Source organism: Gallinula chloropus, assembly GCF_964237585.1.
Source record: "Gallinula chloropus genome assembly, chromosome: 32".
NCBI lineage: Eukaryota > Metazoa > Chordata > Aves > Gruiformes > Rallidae > Gallinula > Gallinula chloropus.
This window is the reverse complement of record NC_140117.1, coordinates 1527436-1545526: the sequence shown is the minus strand read 5'-3', so window position 1 is coordinate 1545526 and position 18091 is coordinate 1527436. Positions and strand designations below refer to the sequence as shown.

The 18091-nt window shown below is 56.3% G+C and overlaps 2 protein-coding genes and 1 long non-coding RNA gene across 3 annotated transcripts; 1 reads left to right on the top strand and 2 right to left on the bottom strand.

Annotated features, from left to right (window-relative positions):
- Nucleotides 1–1823: 1823 nt before the first annotated feature.
- LOC311202862 (butyrophilin subfamily 3 member A2-like) lies at nt 1824–5794 on the top strand (the record flags this gene model as incomplete). Its single annotated transcript, XM_084277511.1, has 6 exons — nt 1824–1958; nt 2344–2691; nt 3039–3320; nt 3570–3674; nt 4607–4639; nt 5109–5794. The coding sequence occupies exons 1-6, from the start codon at nt 1886–1888 to the stop codon at nt 5792–5794; spliced, it is 1527 nt and encodes a 508-aa protein (XP_084133637.1). The 5' UTR covers nt 1824–1885.
- A 3615-nt stretch (nt 5795–9409) lies between these two features.
- LOC311202784 (butyrophilin subfamily 2 member A2-like) lies at nt 9410–10851 on the bottom strand. The gene is made up of 2 exons (XM_084277430.1): nt 10589–10851; nt 9410–10109 (listed from the first exon to the last, which is right to left on the bottom strand). Exons 1-2 carry the CDS (start codon nt 10848–10850, stop codon nt 9421–9423), a joined length of 951 nt encoding a protein of 316 aa, XP_084133556.1. The 5' UTR covers nt 10851; the 3' UTR covers nt 9410–9420.
- Nucleotides 10852–11155: 304 nt separating this feature from the next.
- LOC311202815 lies at nt 11156–12205 on the bottom strand. The gene is made up of 3 exons (XR_014617941.1): nt 11753–12205; nt 11411–11515; nt 11156–11196 (listed from the first exon to the last, which is right to left on the bottom strand). It is a non-coding gene; the product is annotated as an uncharacterized lncRNA (long non-coding RNA).
- Between the last annotated feature and the right edge of the window lie 5886 nt (nt 12206–18091).

Sequence of the window (18091 nt, the reverse complement as noted above, 5' to 3'; positions counted from 1 at the left end):
TGGAAGGAGTGAATACAACACAATAAAAGAACAGAGGTGACCAACGTGGAGGGAATGTTCCCCCACTGGACCTGAAGACACTGGACTGACAGGACACTGCAGCTCTGTGGTGGGAGAGATTGCAACCCCTCTCTCTCTCTTTCCACTCTTTTTTCATTCTTTCCCCCTTCTCTTGCACAGTTGTTGTTGGCCAAATAAAGTGACTTGACCCTTGACTCAGGTTTGAGTCTTAATCCTGTTCCTCAACATTGCAAAGACCTGGTCATGACAAAACACCCAGTTGGACGTTACTCAGGAGTTAAGCCCAGGTGCCCCCAGCCACCCAGAGCAACCTGAGGTCAGTTGGAACACAGTGGATTGTAACCTCTGCCAAATTAGTCTGGTTGTGCATCCTGACAGTTACTTGGGGAGATTTCGGACCAGCAGCATCTTTCAGCTCTCACCCCTTTCATTTGGCAGCTCTAGCTGGATGTTTTGCATTTTTGAAGGTGGGCACTGGGAGAGCCTGAAATTCCATCTGCCATTACTAGGACCATTCCCGTGCCTAGGAATGCCCTTCAGCCCAAGGTTCCTGGGGCTGCGTGTGGGCTACCTGAGGAGGGGTCAGGCCAGGAACATCATTCATCCTTCACAGATTTCTTTTTGAACTGTTGCTGTAGGATTAGAATTTTTGAAGGAGGATGCTGGCAGAGCCAGAAAATGACACCAGGCACTCTTAGGACTGTCCTCTTGGCAAGGAAAGCCCTGACCCTCCAGGTTCCTGGGGTGTCGGGGAAGACAGCAGGCCTGGCAGCGGCCTAGCTCGCTTCACCCAAAACATAGGCCCTGACAACATCCTCGTGTGCCCATGAGACAGGACAAGTTACTCATGCTGAGAGGAACTTAATAATCACATTCCCAAAACACAGCAGCCTTGATGACAGGGGTACAGGCTGCCCTAAACCAAGAAGTTGTGATGGGAAGAACTTGGGAGTAACGGAACATGTCAAGAACCAGCCATAATAAGATGGTCACACAGCCGGTGTGCGGATGCTTTTAGGCATCAAAGGTAAACTAAGGATATTTAGCGATAAGATGGGTTATCAGAACTCGTTATAATCACTAACCAATCAGTGGGGTGTGAACAGTGTGTGTAACCAAGTAGCAGTTTTTCAGCTTGCCACGTTTGCAGTAACAAATGTCTCTAATCTGTGGGATTTCACCCAATAAACAGCTTCACCTGACATATCGAATTGGGTGTTGCTCTCTGCTGGTCTCCACAGGGATGGAGCACAGAAATAGTGGGGGACATGGAGAGACAGTAAAGCCTTTGACATGGTTTCCCACAGCATTCTGACTGAATAACTGGCTGCCACATCAGGAGGAGTGATCTGCAGTCAGCCTGGCGGTGGGATAAAGCCGACCCGCTTCACAGACACCGAGGCTGTTGAGTTTAGATTCCGGCTTTTCAAGCCTTTGGAATGTCAGCTCATTGTGCTGCAGGACCTCAAATCCCACCCCCTGACAGGAAACTTGGAAAAGATCCTATGCTTTCCTCATCCTGCTGAGTTCCAGAGCTCATTTCCTTTCTGAGCGAAGAGTCCCTTCTCCAGGGCGTTTAGAACATTTCCCTACATTTCGAGCTGATACGGGATTTCGGATAACTCCTGGAGAGGGGCCGTGGGGCAGAGCAGGGGCTGCCCTGAGGACCCATCTGCGGTCCCATTCTGCCCTTGAGCACCAGTTTCTGGTGCCATCAGGGTGCTGGTGCAGGGGCTCTGGGGATTTCAGCCCCTCTTCAGGGGCAGGGGCAGCCCTTCTTTGCCAGATCCCCTCTGGGGTGGCTGTGACCCCCACCGCCCTACTCTGCCTCCCTTCCCCTCCCTCCTCTCCAGTGTGGCAGCAGATGTGTCTCCCGGCGAGCCCCAGGGGCCTCCTGAGGTATTGGGTGACTCTCCACGTGCTCCGGCTGGGATCAGGTAGGGATCCTGCAGGGCTGGTGGGGGCTTTCACACGCTCTGGATGGCAGATGTGGGGCAGGAGCTGCCATGGGGTGGGGGGGAGCCCAGCCTGGAGCTTGGCCCTGCATGCTTTCACTTTCCCTTGGCTGCTGTGGCTGGAGTGGGGCTGACTGGGGTGGAGTTTGTTTTCTGGACCAGGTCCCCGCCCCTGGGAAACCTCCTTCTCCTTCCAGTCCTTCCACTCCTACTCCAGTTTCTCTGGGGTCTCTGGACCATGGGAGGGCAAAGCAACACCCTCAGCATGGAGTGTGCCCAGCTCACACCAAGCTTGGCCCTGGCCTGCAACACCCTCAATTAACGTAGGTGCCATCTCTGTGTCTCTGTGTCCTTCTCCATGGCCAAGCTGACTTCAGAGTGGTGGGGCCACGCCATGCTCTCCGTGGCACCATGGGGCAGGACGTTGTGCTGCCCTGTCACTTGTCCCCAGACATGGACGCTCAGAGCTGGGATATCAGGTGGATCCGGCACAGGTTCTCTGAAACGGTGCACCACTACCGACATGGGGAGGACGTGTCCAGGGACCAGATGAAGGAATATGTTGGGAGGACAGAGTTGGCCAGAGATGGTCTCTCCAACGGAAGCCTGGACTTGCGAATCTCTGGGCTGAGACCCTCTGATGATGGTCAGTACGTCTGCACTGTGATGGATGGTGCCTCTTATGGAGAAGCTACGGTATATCTGGAGGTTTCAGGTTTGTGTCTGGTGCAGTGTTTGCAGGGGTGGTCATGGTATTCTTGGGCTCATATGTCCCTCCTAGACCCATGTCCCATCTCTTGGCACCCCAGGGGAGCTGGCACGGTGTCTGGCAGCCTTGCGGGGTGCAGACGCTACCTGGAGGTGCTGAAGCTGGGCAGCTCAGTCTTGCTGTGCCGGGAGGTTTGGGGGGAGATCTGGGGCTGTTGGGCATCAATGCTGGGTGGTTGTTGCACAGGCTGGGGTGAGTTTGGTGGGAGCTGTGGTCAGTCTGCTCAGGGATGCGGTTGTGGCCTTGGAGCTGAGCCCATCCCTCCCTGACCTCCACCCTGGGCTCTTCCCCAGTCACAGGCTCTGTCCCTCAGCTCTCTCTGGAGGGTTACGAGGCTGGAGGCATCCGGGTGCTGTGTCGATCGGCCGGATGGTTCCCGCAACCGGAGGTGCTGTGGAAAGACCCCAACGGCCACCGTGTCCCCTCGGTCTCCCAGAGACGTTCCCCTGATGCCAGAGGCCTGTTTGACACCGAAGACACCATCGTGGTGACAGGGACCAGAGAGGGGAACTGGTCCTGTGTGGTCAGGAACAGCCGCCTGGACCAGGAGCAGGAGGCGTCCCTGCGCATCTCCGGTGCGACGGCTGCAGCCAGCCCCTGTGGCGCTGGAGCAGGGTGGTGGTTGGCTGCCTGGCTGGGAGCAGCTTGGGTGTGGGCTTGGGGTGCAGTGTGGGGGTGTGGGGGCACGGGAGGACTCTGTCCCCTTGAGGCCATGGCTTGTGGGACAAGGGCTGGGAGGTGTGGAGCGGGCGTCTCTGGGTCCTTCTCCCCACAGACCCAAGTGTAAATTGGTCCCTTTCCCTGTGGATCTGTTTGTTTCTCAGCTCCCTTTTTCCGTGATGCCCATCCCTGGATGGTCGGTCTGGGAGTGCTCCTTGTGTTCTTGTTTGGGTTCCTTGGCCTTGGTACTTATCTCTGGAGAAGGAAAGGTATGTTTGCCCCCCAGGGACATGTTGCCTTCATCAAAAAGCTCTTTGGGCAAAGGACTAAAGGGGACGAGGTCACGATGGGGTGTGGGCGGGAGAACAGGGAGCACAGCAAGAGCATCTGGCTGGTGGGAAGGTCCCAGAGACCCTCTGGAGCTGTTCCCACTGAGGACACAAGCTGCTCTCCTGACTTTCTCTTCCTCTGGCTTTGCTTTTCAGTACTGCTGTCCAGAGAGCTGGGTGAGTCCTTCTGGCCCCTTCTACCAGAACAACCTCCTGTCACAGGATGCCCAGGGAGGGACTTGGCTTTGGGTAGTTCCTAACATTAGGGATTAACTCCAGAGAGCTTGAGTCTGCTGATGAAGGATAGGCTGTCAGGGAGCCATTCCAGGGACCATGGCAGTTTTGTCCTAATCCCCAAAGAGGATTTTGGGATCAGGCTGATCTCTGTTCCTGTGGGAGGAGCCATGGGGAAGTAGTTGTAATCTTTTTTTGGTTTTGTTTGCACCGAAACGAGATGCAGCAATGGGTGAGTCTGGTAGAGGGACCCATTCCTGGGGTTTGGTGGCTTTCTGAACTTCTCAAACTGCAATTTGAGTCTGCCCCAGTTCTCTGTGCTCTTGAAGTTATGGGATGAATAAGTGTCCCAACTGTTCAAATATTTCTTTTTCCTTGCTTTCCAGAGGAACGAGATGCAGCACTGGGTGAGTCCCTCTTTGACAGCTGTGGGGTCCTGTTCTGGTGCTCTGTGCTCAGCCTTTTCCCTCCTCTCCCATCCTCTCCATCCCTGCATCCTTGGGGCTGGGAAAGCCCAAGGTGATGTTCTTGGGAGGGTGGGCAGCTTGTGGAGACAACACAGGGATGGAGCCTTTGACCTGCCCAGAGTTGCTGGGGACCAGCTCAGGGATTTGATCAGCTCTTGTCTCTCCTTGCAGTCTGGAGAAAGTTTCTGCTTCCCCAGAATCCAGGTAATTGGATGTTTGGTTGCTGCTCTGAGTGGTTCTGCTCCCTTTCCTCATATACAAGGGGCATGTGGACTGGCCTTCTGCGTAGGGCTGGACACACCTCGGTTTGTCTGTGACCTCCATATCCCAGACCATGGCACTGGCCTGTTCCCCTGCTGTGTTCTGGCCTGTCCTACTCTTTGTGAGCTCCATCAGTGGGGCCAAGAGGGGCCATCTCCCCCCTGACACCCCAGGCACTGCCCAGACCCAACTGCTGCGCCCCCCATCCTGCTCTTCTGCGCTGGGGATGCAGCCCCACTGGTGCCTGTTCCCACGGGACTGAGCTCAGCTGTGACTGTGCTGGGTCTGGCTCTGGGATGGGATCTCTTGGAGGAAAGAGATGCCCTGCAAGGCAGATCCTGGCCCCAGGGGGGTGAAACCTGCCCAGTGCTGAGCTCTGCCCCTGATGCTCTGGCTCCTCCTGTCCCTGCAGACGTGGTGACCCTGGATCCCAACACGGCTCATCCCGAGCTTGTCCTGTCAGAGGATGGGAGACGTATGACAAGGGGAAAAGCACGTCAGACGCTGCCTGACACCCCTCAGAGATTTGACACACGACGCTGTGTACTGGGCCGGGAGGGGTTCAGGGAGGGGAGGCACTGCTGGGAGGTGGAGGTCAAGGGGAAAGTAGGACCTGATTCACGGTGGGCCCTGGGGGTGGCCAGGGAGTCTGTGAACAGGAAGGGCTATATGTACCTGAGTTCTGAAGCAGGGATTTTTGGGTTGAGGCATTGTAAAAGGCACTTTGTGTCTCTAACCTTTCCTCATTCCTCTCTGTCACTGTCCCCAGTTCCCAGCAGATTTTGGGTCTGTCTGGACTGCTCGCGGGGGCTGGTGACTTTCATTGATGCTGACAGTAGGGTCGAGATCTTCACTTTCCCACCAGCCTCATTCAGTGGAGAGATCATTCACCCCTGGTTTTGGTTGGGGACAGAGGGAACTGAGCTGTGCCTCACGGACAGCACCTACAGTTCCCCTTCTACTTCCAGCACTTCCTTGCAGAGGCCCTGCTCTTCTGCTGACACTGCCCACTCTCCTCTCCTCCCTGCCACAGAAACAGAAGTCCTCAGCCCTGCCCCAGCCCATCCTGCCCAGGCAGAGCAGGATGGGACTCAATAAAGGTTTGCCTGTGAACAGTCTGGCTGGGGGAGGTCTTGGGTTTTTTTTTCCTGATTCCTGGCTGCTGCTGAAGGGGATTTGCCGTGGGCTTGGAGCAGTGGTTGGAGCAGGAGCGTGGGGGCAGCTCCTGGCAGGGTGAGCACGGGGCAGGGGGTGGGAGGTGGGGGGTACTCGCAACTCAGGCTTCCCCTTGTCTTGTTCTGGTGAGCCCCCAGCTCTGCCAGCACCATATGTCCTTGGGATGCCCCTGCTCTATCTGCATCCTTCCATGCCACACAATCTTGTTGAGATCAAGCCTGAGGTGTGCTTCTGTCATGGTTTAGCCCTGGCTGGAGGCCAGATGCCCACCAAAGTCAGTCTATTACTCCCCTTCTTAGTTGGACAGGGGAGAAAATATATTTTAAGAGGCTCAGGAGTCAAAATAAGGACAGGGAGAGATCATTCTGTTATCCACAGCATGGGCAAAACAGACTCAACACAAAGTGAAGAGCGAAACTACTCTATTACACTACACTACAACTACAAAGAACAGAGAAGAAACTGGAGTTGAGAGCATGACCAGATCTTAAAACAAACGTAACCAGATCTTAAAACACTTTCCCATTCCTGTCTTAGCAGACTTTAGCCATGATCTTTCTCCCTTCTTCCCCCTGCTCGCAGTACAGGGTGGGCAGGGACTGGGAAACAATGGGGTTCTTGGTTACTTCTTCATGAGCTGTTTTCCTTTTCCAGATCTTAAGACACCTCTAACCTCCCTCCCCACTCCCTTCTTAGCAGACTTCACTCTAGTCATGATTTCACTCCCTTCTTTCCCCAGCTCACAGCACAGAGGGGCAGGGACTGGGAGATGGGGGCTTCGCTCAGTCCCTTGCAAGTTGGTTTCCCTCTCGGCCGGGGTGTGTGTGGGAGCCATTCACTCTACACCCTCCCCCTGCTGCACCGCAGGGTCTCACCCACAGGAAATAGTCCTCAAAAAACTTCTCCAACTTGAATCCTTTCCCCAGGGCTTTATCTATTCACCAGCTGCCCTGGCATGAGTCACTGCTATGGGTGCAGTCATAAATCACAGTGTCTCTCAGTCCCAGTCCTCTGTGGGGTCACCAGCCTCCCCCAGCAAACCTGTTCTGGTGCAAATCTCTCACTCATCTCTGTGTCTCTCATTCTCCTCAAGGCTGCAAGTGCTGGCACGGGCTTGTTCCAACATAGGGTCACAGCATCTTCTCTATGTCTCCACCTGCTCCATCTAGCATGGAGCCCCTCCATGGGCTGCAGGTGGGGTCTGGGCCTTTTCCATGGGTTTCTCCAGGGGCTGCAGGGGCATCTTTCTCTCCAGCACCTGGGCCGCCTCCTCCCCAGCCCTTTCCCGGCCTTGGTGCCTGCACAGCTCGTTACATCTTCTCCCTCCCTTCTCTGGAGGCAAAATGCAGCTGCTTCTGGGTTGTTTTCTCCTCTATGTGATTCTCAGAGGTGCTATGAATCCATCTCTGTTTGGCTCAGGCCTGGTCAGAGCGACTTTGGCCTTGAATTGCCTGATGTTTACACTTTTGGGGCCTGGCAGAGCATTCCAGCAGCCAATTTCTGCAGCCCCTGGTCTCTCTCTCAGCACCCAGCTACGCAAAACTGCGACACCACCCTGTTACCCACCCCCAGGTCCTTCTCCACAGAGCTCTTCTCCAGCAGGTCACCCCCAGCCTGGTCTGATACAAGAGGTTGTTCCTTCCGAGGTGCCAGACTCCACACTTGCTTTTGTTGAACTTCATCTGGTGTCTCCCTGCCCAGCTCTCCAGCCTGGCCAGGTCTCGCTGAATGGCAGCTCCATGTCCTGCCTGTCATCCACTCCTCCCACCTCTCTATCATCAGGTACTTGCTGAGGGTGGATGCTATTCCCTCATCAAGGTTGTCAATGAAGATGTTAAACCAAGGGGAGATGGTGCTCAACCAATCTCATAACCTTCTATGATCTCATCACTGGCTGGGTGGATGGAGGGAGAGCAGTGGATGTCTGGATGTCATCTGCCTTGACTTCAGCAAGGCCTTTGATACTGTCTCCCATGACACCCTGATAGCAAAGCTGAGAGAGCATGGGATGGATGAGTGGACAGTGAGGTGGGTTGAGAATTGGCTGTCGGACCGAGCCCAGAGGGTTGTGATTCGAGGAGCAGAATCTGACTGGAGGCCTGTGACCAGCGGTGTTCCCCAGGGATTGGTGTTGGGTCCAGTCCTGTTTAATATCTTCACTGACGACCTTGATGAGGCAACAGCATCCACCCTCAGCAAGTACCCGATGAGGTGAGGAGTCTTCAAGTGTTGGGACAAACCAGCTGTTGCCTGTCCCTCTGCCCTGAGCCCTTGGGGACCTCAGATCCCTGGGCAGGAAATGTCCCTAGCTGTCCAACTGCCCATCCTCACGCAGGGGCAGCCAACCTCCAACAGAAGGGGTTCAGGGGGCCCAGGGGACTGTACCCAGAGCTGGGTGTGGATACAAGGGTTCCTGAGGCCATACACAGATCAGGGGAGAGGGATCAGGGTGAGTCCCATTGACACCAGGGCTGTCGGGAAGCACAAACACAGCCCAGGGGGATCTGGGAGGGGCAGAAGGGGGTTAGGAGGTAGAAGGAGGGGCCATTAACCCCCAAGGCCAGTGCAGCAGTGCTGTCCCACCCCCATCTCCAACATCATTTTCCTTTTTCCTACATGGCAGCAGCAGCATCACCAGGAGCAGCTCTGAGCATCTGCACCAGTTCCAAGCAGCTGGGAGCATGGGGTCAGCTTTGTTCTTGGCTCCTGCAGCCCCAAATGATTCCACTGTGTCCCCCGCCCCTTCCTGTGGCCTGGAGGGCTCGGCCACCCCCACACCCGAATCACAGCAACACCCCAATCCCATCATATCCCAACCCATCCCAATTCAAATCAAGTCAAATCAGACAGTCACCTCAAGGCAAACCGAGTCAACTGAAAGCAACTGAAGCCAAGTCAAGTGAACTCAACTCCGGTCAACCCAAACCAATCCCACACACATCCCAACCCACCTCATCCAAACACAACATTCCACTTACCCACCCCACTGCTCCCGGCTCCACTGCAGCACCAAACTCCACAGCGGCAGCAGCAGCCACCCCAGTCAGTACTGGTAACTATCACTTTCCCAGAGCCCCAGGGGGGGATATCCTTTCCCTGCTCAGGATTTTCCTCTTCTGCTGCCCCTGAAGCTGCTCTAGTACAAAGAGGCTTTCGTGCACAGAGCCCAGTCCCTAAACCAGCCACGAGCCGCCGCCGCCTGTACCAAATGTCCGGCTCGGAGGGGCAGGAGGGAAACACACCTCAGGCTTGATCCCAACAGGATTGTGCCATGTGGAAGGATATGGACAGAGTAGGGGCTTTCTGGTGACACAGGGTGCTAGCAGAGCAGTGAGTTCTGCAGATTCAAGAAAAGGGGGGGGTCTGATTTGGAAGTTCCCCTGGCCTCCCACCCCCTGCTGTGTGCTCACCCTGCCCAGGGCTGCCCCCAGGCTCCTGCTCCAACCACTGCTCCAAGCCTGATACAAATCCCTTTCGGTGGCAGCCAGGAATCAGGACAAACCCCCCAGGAACCCCCACAGCCACACTCCATGGTCATCTGCAAAGCTTTATTGAGTCCTGTCCTGCTCTGTTGAGTCAGGATGGTCTGGGGCAGGGCTGAGGGGGACATCTGCTGCTGTGGCACCGAGGAGGGTAGTGTGGGCAGGGTCTGCAGAAGGGCAGGGGCTCTGCGGGGAGGTGCTGGATGTGGAAGGTGAATGGGAGGTGCTGTCCCTGAGGCACAGCTCTGTTCCCTTTCTCCCCACCAAAAACCACGGTCGGATGGTCTCTCCACTGAATGAGGCTGGTTGGAAAGTGAAGATCTCGGCCCCACTGTGACCATCGATGAAAGTCACCAGCCCCTGTGGGCAGTCCAGACAGACCCAGACTCTGCTGGGGACCCGGGACACGGACAAGAGGGTGTGAGGAGAGGTGAGGGACTGAAACTGCCCATCCCAGTGCTCGATGCCCCAGACCCCTTCTTCAGGGCCCAGGTATATATACCCCTTCCTGCTCACAGAGTCCCTGGCCACCCCCACAGCCCACCATGAAGCACCACCCACCTCCCCCTTCACCTCCACCTCCCAGCAGTGCCTCCCCTCACTGAACCCCTCCCAGCCCAGCACACAGGGCAGAGATGTAAATCTCTGAGGGGTGTTGGGCAGGTCCTGATATGTTGTTCCCCATCTCACACTTCTCCCATCCTTGGACAGGACAAGGTTGGGATGAGCTGTGTCAGGATCCAGGGTCACCATGCCTGCAGGGACAGGAGGAGCCAGAGCATCAGGGGCAGAGCTCAGCACTGGGCAGGTTTCACCCTCCTGGGTCCAGGATCTGCCTTGCAGGGCAGGACATGGGGCATGTCCTTCTTCCAAGAGATCCCATCCCAGGGCCAGTCCCAGAGTGGCCATGGCTGAGCACTGTCCCATGGGAACAGGCAACAGTGGGGCTGCAGTGCAAGCACAGAGGAGCAGGATGGGGAGGCAGCGTCTCAGCCTGTGCAGTGCTCTGGGTGCCAGGGGGGAGATGGCTCCTCTTGGCCCCACAGATGGAACTCATGAGGGGTGGGACAGGCCAGAATACAGCAGAGAACAGCCCAGTGCCATACTCGGGGTCGGGGAGTCACCCAACACACCCAGAAACAGCCAGTCCCACACACTGTCCAGCCCAGATATCCCTTGCTCATGAGGAACGGGAGGAGAACCACACAGAGCAGCATCCAACCCCCCCAATTACCTGGACTGTGGGGCAGCAGAAACTTCCTCCAGGCTACAAGGAGAGAGGAGAGCTGGTCACATCCCAGAGCCAGTCCCAGGCAGCTCTGGGCAGGACAGAGGGTCCATCCCTGTGGTGGTCCCCCCGAGCTGCTCACCCTCCCAGGCACATGGCGTTGGGCTTTCCCAGCTCCAGAGATACCAGGATGGAAAGGACAGGCAGGGAGGGGAAGGGTGAAGGACCAAGATAACAGGACAAAACTTGAGGCTGTGCCAGAGCTCATGGATACTCACCCAGGGCTGCATCTTGTTTCCCTGGAAAGCAAAACCAGGAAACAATGTGTGACCAGAGGAAACAACCACTCACCCCAGGTCTGATCCTGCAGGAGCACACAGAGCTTAGGCTGATCCCCAGCTCCTCCTTTTTGGGGAGTAGAACCAGACCGCCTTGCTCCTGGGAATGGCTCCCTGCCAGTCCATCCTCCGCCAGCCCACCCACGATCTTTAGAGCTCAGCCTCAAAGTCAGGAACCGCCCCAAGGCAAGTCCCTCCTGGGGGCTCCTGTGCCAGGAGGTTTTGCTGGGGGAAGGGGCCAGAAGGACTCACCCAGCTCTCTGGAAAACAGCAGCGCTGCAAAGCAAAGCCGGAGGAAGAGGAGGTCAGGAGAGCAGCTTGCTTCCTCAGCAGGAACAGCTCCAGAGGGTCTCTGGACCTTCCCAGCAGCCAGGCACTCTGGCCATGATCCCTGTCCTCCTGCCCACACCCCACCGTGTCCTTGCCCCATTTCGTCCTTGACTAAAGAGCTTTTTGATGGAGGCAACATGTCCTTTGGGGGCAAACGCACCTTTCCTTCTCCAGAGATAAACACCAAGGCCAAGGAGCCCAATGGAGAGCACAAGGAGCACACCCAGACCGATCATCCAGGGACGGGCATCACGGAAAAAGGGAGCTGAGAAACAAACAGATCCACAGGGAAAGGGACCAATTTACACTCGGGTCTGTGGGGAGAAGGACCCAGAGACCCCCACCCCACACCTCCAAGCCCTTGTCCCGTGAGCCCTGGGGAGTCCTCCCGTGCCCCCACACCCCCACACTGCACACCAAGCCCAGACCCAAGCTGCTCCAAGGAAGGCAGCCAACCCCCGCCCTGCTCCAGCGCCGCAGGGGCTGGCTGCAGCCGTCTCACCGGAGATGCGCAGGGACGCCTCCTGCTCCTGGGCCAGGTGGTGGTTCCTGACCACACAGGACCAGTTCCCCTCTCTGGTCCCTGTCACCACGATGGCATCTTCGGTGTCAAACAGGCCTCTGGCATCAGGGGAACGTCTCTGGGAGACCGAGGGGACACGGTGCCCGTTGGGGTCTTTCCACAGCACCTCCGGTTGCGGGAACCATCCGGCCGATCGACACAGCACCCGGATGCCTCCGGCCTCGTAACCCTCCAGAGAGAGCTGAGGGCCAGAGCCTGTGGCTGGGGAAGAGCCCGGGGTGGAGGTCAGGGAGGGATGGGCTCAGCTCCAAGGCCACAACCGCATCTCCAAGCAGACCCCTCACAGCTCCCACCAAACCCAACCCAACCTGTGCAAGAACCACTGAGCGTTGATGCCCAACAGCCCCAGATCTCCCCCCAAACCTCCCGGCACAGCAAGACTGAGCTGCCCAGCTTCAGCACCTCCAGGCAGCGTCTGCACCCCGCAAGGCTGCCAGACACTGTGCCAGCTCTCCTGGGGCACCAAGGGATGGGACACGGGTCTGGGAGGAACAAATGAGTCCAGGGACACCACAACCACCCCTACAGACACCACACTGGACATAAACCTGAAACCTCCAGCTCCACCAAAGCTTCTCCATAAGAGGCACCGTCAGTCACGGTGCAGACGTACAGACCATCATCAGAGGGTCTCAGCCCAGAGATTCGCAAGTCCAGGCTTCCATTGGAGAGACCATCTCTGGCCAACTCTGTCCTCCCAACATATTCCTTCATCTGGTCCCTGGACACGTCCTCCCCATGTCGGTAGTGGTGCACCGTTTCAGAGACCCTGTGCCGGATCCACCTGATGTCCCAGCTCTGAGAGTCCATGGCTGGGGACAAGTGACAGGGCAGCACAACGTCCTGCCCCACGGTGACACGGAGAGGCCGGTCTGGTCCCACCACTCTGAAGTCAGCTTGGCCATGGAGAAGGACACAGAGACACAGAGATGGCACCTACGTTAATTGAGGGTGTTGCAGGCCAGGGCCGAGCTTGGTGTGAGCTGGGCACACTCCGTGCCGCGGGTGTTGCTTTGCCCTCCCATGGTCCAGAGACCCCAGAGAAACTGGAGTAGGAGTGGAAGGACTGGAAGGAGAAGGAGGTTTCCCAGGGGCGGGGACCTGGTCCAGAAAATGACCTCCACCCCAGTCAGCCCCGCTCTAGCCACAGCGGCCAAGGGAAAGTGAAAGCATGCAGGGCCAAGCTCCAGGCTGGGCTCCCCCCCACCCCATGGCAGCTCCTGCCCCACATCTGCCATCCAGAGCGTGTGAAAGCCCCCAGCAGCCCTGCAGGATCCCTACCTGATCCCAGCCGGAGCACGTGGAGAGTCACCCAATACCTCAGGAGGCCCCTGGGGCTCGCCGGGAGACACATCTGCTGCCACACTGGAGAGGGAGAGGAAGGGGAAGGGAGGCAGAGTAGGGCGGTGGGGGTCACAGGCACCCCAGAGGGGATCTGGCAAAGAAGGGCTGCCCCTGCCCCCGAAGAGGGGCTGAAATCCCCAGAGCCCCTGCACCAGCACCCTGATGGCACCAGAAACTGGTGCTCAAGGGCAGGATGGGACTGCAGATGGGTCCCCAGGGAAGCCCCTGCTCTGCCCCACGGCCCCTCTCCAGGAGTTATCCCAAATCCCGTATCAGCTCGAAACGCAGGGAAATGTTCTAAACGCCCTGGAGAAGGGACTCTTCGCTCAGAAAGGAAATGAGCTCTGTGACTCAGCAGGATGAGGAAAACATTGGATCTTTTCCGAGTTTCCTGTCAGGGGGTGGGATTTGAGGCCCTGCAGCAGAACAACCAGCTGACATTCCACACTTCCTGCCAAAGGCTTGAAAAGCCGGAATCTAAACTCAACAGCCTCGGTGTCTGTGAAGCGGGTCGGCTTTATCCCAGCGCTGGGCAGACTGGAGATCGCTTCTCTGGATGTGGGAGCGCCGCTTCAAGCCCAGTTTCTCATATTTCACAGAATCACAAAGTTGGAAAAGACCTCTGAAGATCATCAAGTCCAACCAATCCCATCCTAAACTAAACCATATCCCTAAGTACCTCATCAACCCTTTTATGAACACACCCAGGGAAGGTAACTCAGCCCCTCCCTGGGCAGCCTGTTCCAGCCCTGACAACTCTTTCAGGAAACATTTTTTTCTAATATCCAATCTAACCCTGCCCTGGCACAGCTTGAGGCCATTTCCCCTTGTCCCATCCCCTGTCCCCTGGCTGAAGAGACCAGTGCCCACCTCTCTGCAACCTCCCTTCAGGTAGTTGTAGGTGGTGATAAGGTCTCCCCTCAGCCTCCTCTTCTCCAGGCTAAACAGCCCCACCTCCCTTAGCCATTCCTCATATGATTTTCCCTCCAGCCCCTTCACCAGCCTGGTTGCCCTTCTCTGGACTCACTTGAGGATCTCAATGTCCTTCCTATGGTGAAGAGGCCAGAACTAGACACAGTACTTGAGGTGGCCTCACCAATACCCAGTACAGGGGCACACTCCCCTCTCCAGACCTGTTGGCCACATTATTTTTGATATAAGCCAGGATGCCATTGGCCTTCTTGGCCGCCTGGGCACACTGCTGGCTCATATTCAGCCTGCAGTCACCCAACACCCCCAGGTCCTTCTCCTCCTGACAGCTCTCCAGCCAGTCTCCCCCCAGCCTGTAGTGCTGCACGGGGTTGTTATGTCCCATGTGCAGCACTCTACACTTGGCCATGTTAAACTTCATCCCCTTGGTCTCAGCCCATGGGTCCAGCCTGTCCAGATCCCTCTGAAGAGCCTCCCTACGCTCAGGCAGATCAACACTTCCTCCTAGTTTAGTGTCATCTGCAAACCTACAAAGGGAGCATTCAATCCCTTCATCCAGGTCATTGATAAAGATGTTGAACAGAACTGGACCCAGGACTGAGCCCTGGGGGACGCCACTCGTGACCGGCCTCCAGCTGGATTTGGTTCCATTCACCGCCACCCTTTGGGCCCAGCCAGCCAGCCAGTTTTAACCCAGCTGAGGGTCCACCTGTCCAGGCCAGTGGCAGCCAGTTTCTCAGTCAGAATGATGTGAGATACCATGTCAAAGGCTTTCCTGTCTCTCCATGTCCCCCACTATTTCTGTGCTCTATCACTGTGGTGACTGGCAATGAGCAACACCCAATTCGATATGAATTTCAGGTGAAGCCGTTTATTGGGTGAAATCCCACAGATTAGAGACATTTGTTACTGCAAACGTGGCAAGCTGAAAAATTGCTAATGTAAACATAAAAAGAACCCTGCTAATGTAAACATACACTGTTTCCACCCCACTGATTGGTTAATGATTATAATGAGTTCTGATGAACCCAGACTTCTAGTGGGCCTGTGCCATGAGCATTGACACCAGGGGCAAGGCCACTGGGGAACTGCTGACAGTCCAGGCACGACTGTACAAGCCCTTTAGCCTCAGCAACTGACAGGTGGTGTTGTCGTTGAAGCTCCCTGGCAGATTGATGAAAGGATTCCTGTGATCTCCGAGCCTGTGCACAGCGCTCTGCTGAGGGAGCAGCCCAGGCTGGTGCTGCCAACCTGGCTGCTCTCTGATTGCCTCTGCCAGACCCTGAGTTAGTCCCGTGTGGCTGCCAATATGGGTAATAAAGTACTGATGCTGTTGGTTAGACAGAAGGAGCCAGAATTCCTTAAACACTCTATATAATCTCTCATCTGAAACCCCTTTCAATAGTGCCCGTTCCATTCGGGTCACTATTCCCACCACACACAGGGAGTCACAGACTAGAGGAACTGGTTCGGCTTTCTGCTTGTCACACACTCTCACAACTGCCTGCAGCTCCAGCTGCTGATTGAGGCTTGGGCTCCTTTGAATATCAAATCCTGCCATTTCCCATGCTCCTGCCATGGAATCGCAGCCTTCTGAGCTCTTCCCCCTGCATCAGTGAACACTGGAACACCCCGAACCGCACACCCAGACAACAAGGGCTTTTCTTCTGTTGGGCAGTTCTGTGCTGCTGTAGAGATTCTGTGTGGTGGGTGATGCACTTTCACTTCCCCTGCACGGTCTGATAAAGCTATTTGCAGGGCAGTGCTGTTCCTCAAGGCCCAAGCTAAATACTCTGCTGCTGATGGAACAACAATAAATGTGGGTTCTGTTCCATGGGCAGGAACACCCATTCTAACAGCCTTAAGGGACCTTTGTCATTAGTCCACTGCATTATAATAGCAAACACACGTTCTGTTTAATTAACGACTGTGACTCCTATGTCCCACTCAGCATCCCATCCATGGGTATATGTGTTTTTGATTTTGTTACTAATGACTTCCAGGGCCTTTTTAGCTTCTTCTGACAGGATTCTGGGTGCTCCTGCACCACCTCCTCCCTTTAGCAATGCCACTACAGGTTCCAGTTCCCTATTCGTAATGCCACACAATGGTCTAACCCAGTTAGTATCTCCAAGCAGCTTTTGAGCATCATTTAACGTGCTGACCTCAGCTGGGATCTCAATCCTTTGGGGTGTTACGGTACTTTTATCAATCTGCCACCCCAGAGATTTCCACACTGGCTTCTTTTGAATTTTCTCTGGAGCAATCTGTAACCCCTTGCTTTCCAAATGCCCTGTCAACTCATGAATCAAACTGTCAATGTCCAAATTTGTTCCCACAATCAGTACCTCATCCATGTGATGATTAAAGATGAGATCAGGGTGGGCTCTTCGTACTGGAGCAAGTGCCCAGGCTACATAAGCCTGGCACACAGTGGGTGAATTTTTCATGCCTTGTGGGAGCACCACCCAATGACACCTTTCCATGGGTTCAGTTTTGTTTACAGTAGGGACTGAAAAGGCAAATTTCTCATCATCATCAGGGTGTAAAGGACCCTAATTTAAACATTCCAATTTTTAGGTCTCACGTTTGGAGGTGGCAGACCGGGCTGCGAAGCTCCCGCATCTTCCATCACTTCACTGACTTTTCTTACCTCGTGCACCAAGCGCCATCTCCCGTCCTGTTCAGGGATGGTAAAAATAGGCGAGTTCCACGGGCTTGTGGAGGGCTGGATGTGTCCCTTGGCCAGTTGCTCCTCTATTCAATCCTGGAAGTGGGCAAGTTTTTCTTTAGTAAGCGGCCATCGCTCGACCCAAACGGGGGGTTGTGTTTCCCAGGTGACTTTTCAAGGAAGCTGCCCACTTTCAATGGTCGCCATCCAAACTCCTCCTGCTCTGTGCCCAGCCTTGCTCTCAGTGGATAAACGCATCCCTGAGCCTGTGGCACATCCCAACAAATGCTGCCACCCGATTCCTCAGGAGACAGTGATTTCTGGGGGAGTTGGGTGGGAGGTGTGGATGGGAGCGGTGGGTGTAGAGACCAAGTGGGTCCCTGATCCGATGGCTGACAAGGCAGATTCTGGCCAGGCGGCTTCTGGACCGTCTCTGTAGGGCTTTTGTCCCTGTGCAGAGGGGAGGACGCCGGCGAGAGCAGCGGCTGGAGAGGGGCGTGGCCATGCAAATCGCGAGCAGCGGGGCGCGCACGGGCTGCTGGGAGTGCTCGGTGCGGAGCTCTCCGCCGGTTTCCCGGAGCCGGGAGCAGCGGATCCCGGCGGGAAGAGGCGGGATAAGCAAGGGAATGCGAATGCGAGCGGGACCTGAGGGTGTTTTGGGGCCGCTGTGGAGCATCCGTGAGTTGTGTGAGTGCCGGCGGGGGTGTGTGGAGGTGCTGGGGGATGAAATGAAGGCATCCGGTTTCCACTTGTAGCATGTTGGGAAGCAAAGGGGGGACTGAATAGTTCGCACCCGCCTTGGGGTGATCAGCGCTGGGGCCGAGATGCGCCTGCCCAGACTGGCTGAAATCCTCTGTCTGGTGCCAGCAGGAGCAGCTGCTCCTGGAGGAACTGGTGTCCCGGGTGAACCCGTGGGACCAGCTGGTGCGGGACCTGGACTGGCGCTAGTGGACGTGAGAGTCCCGAGGGGGAGGATGATGATGGGCGGGGTGTCCGACCCCCTCTGCCCCTCCCTTCCCCTCCCTGCAGGGCGCAGGAGGAGGATGCTCGCCTGGAGCGAGGCCTCAGCCAGCAGCGCCGCAGCTTCCCTCGCAGGGAGACCTGTGTCATCACCTGAGGGATCCCCCACGGGACACCCCCCCCCACCACCAAAGACCGGGAGGAAGAGGAGGAAGAAGGAGCAGCAAAGCCCTTGCGATCTGACCCCCATCCCCAAGCCCCTCTGCCGCTGCGGGAGGAGGGGGGGGGGGAAATGGGGCAGCCTCCCAACCAGCCCCCCGAAACCCAACATTCCCACAAAGATTCACACATCC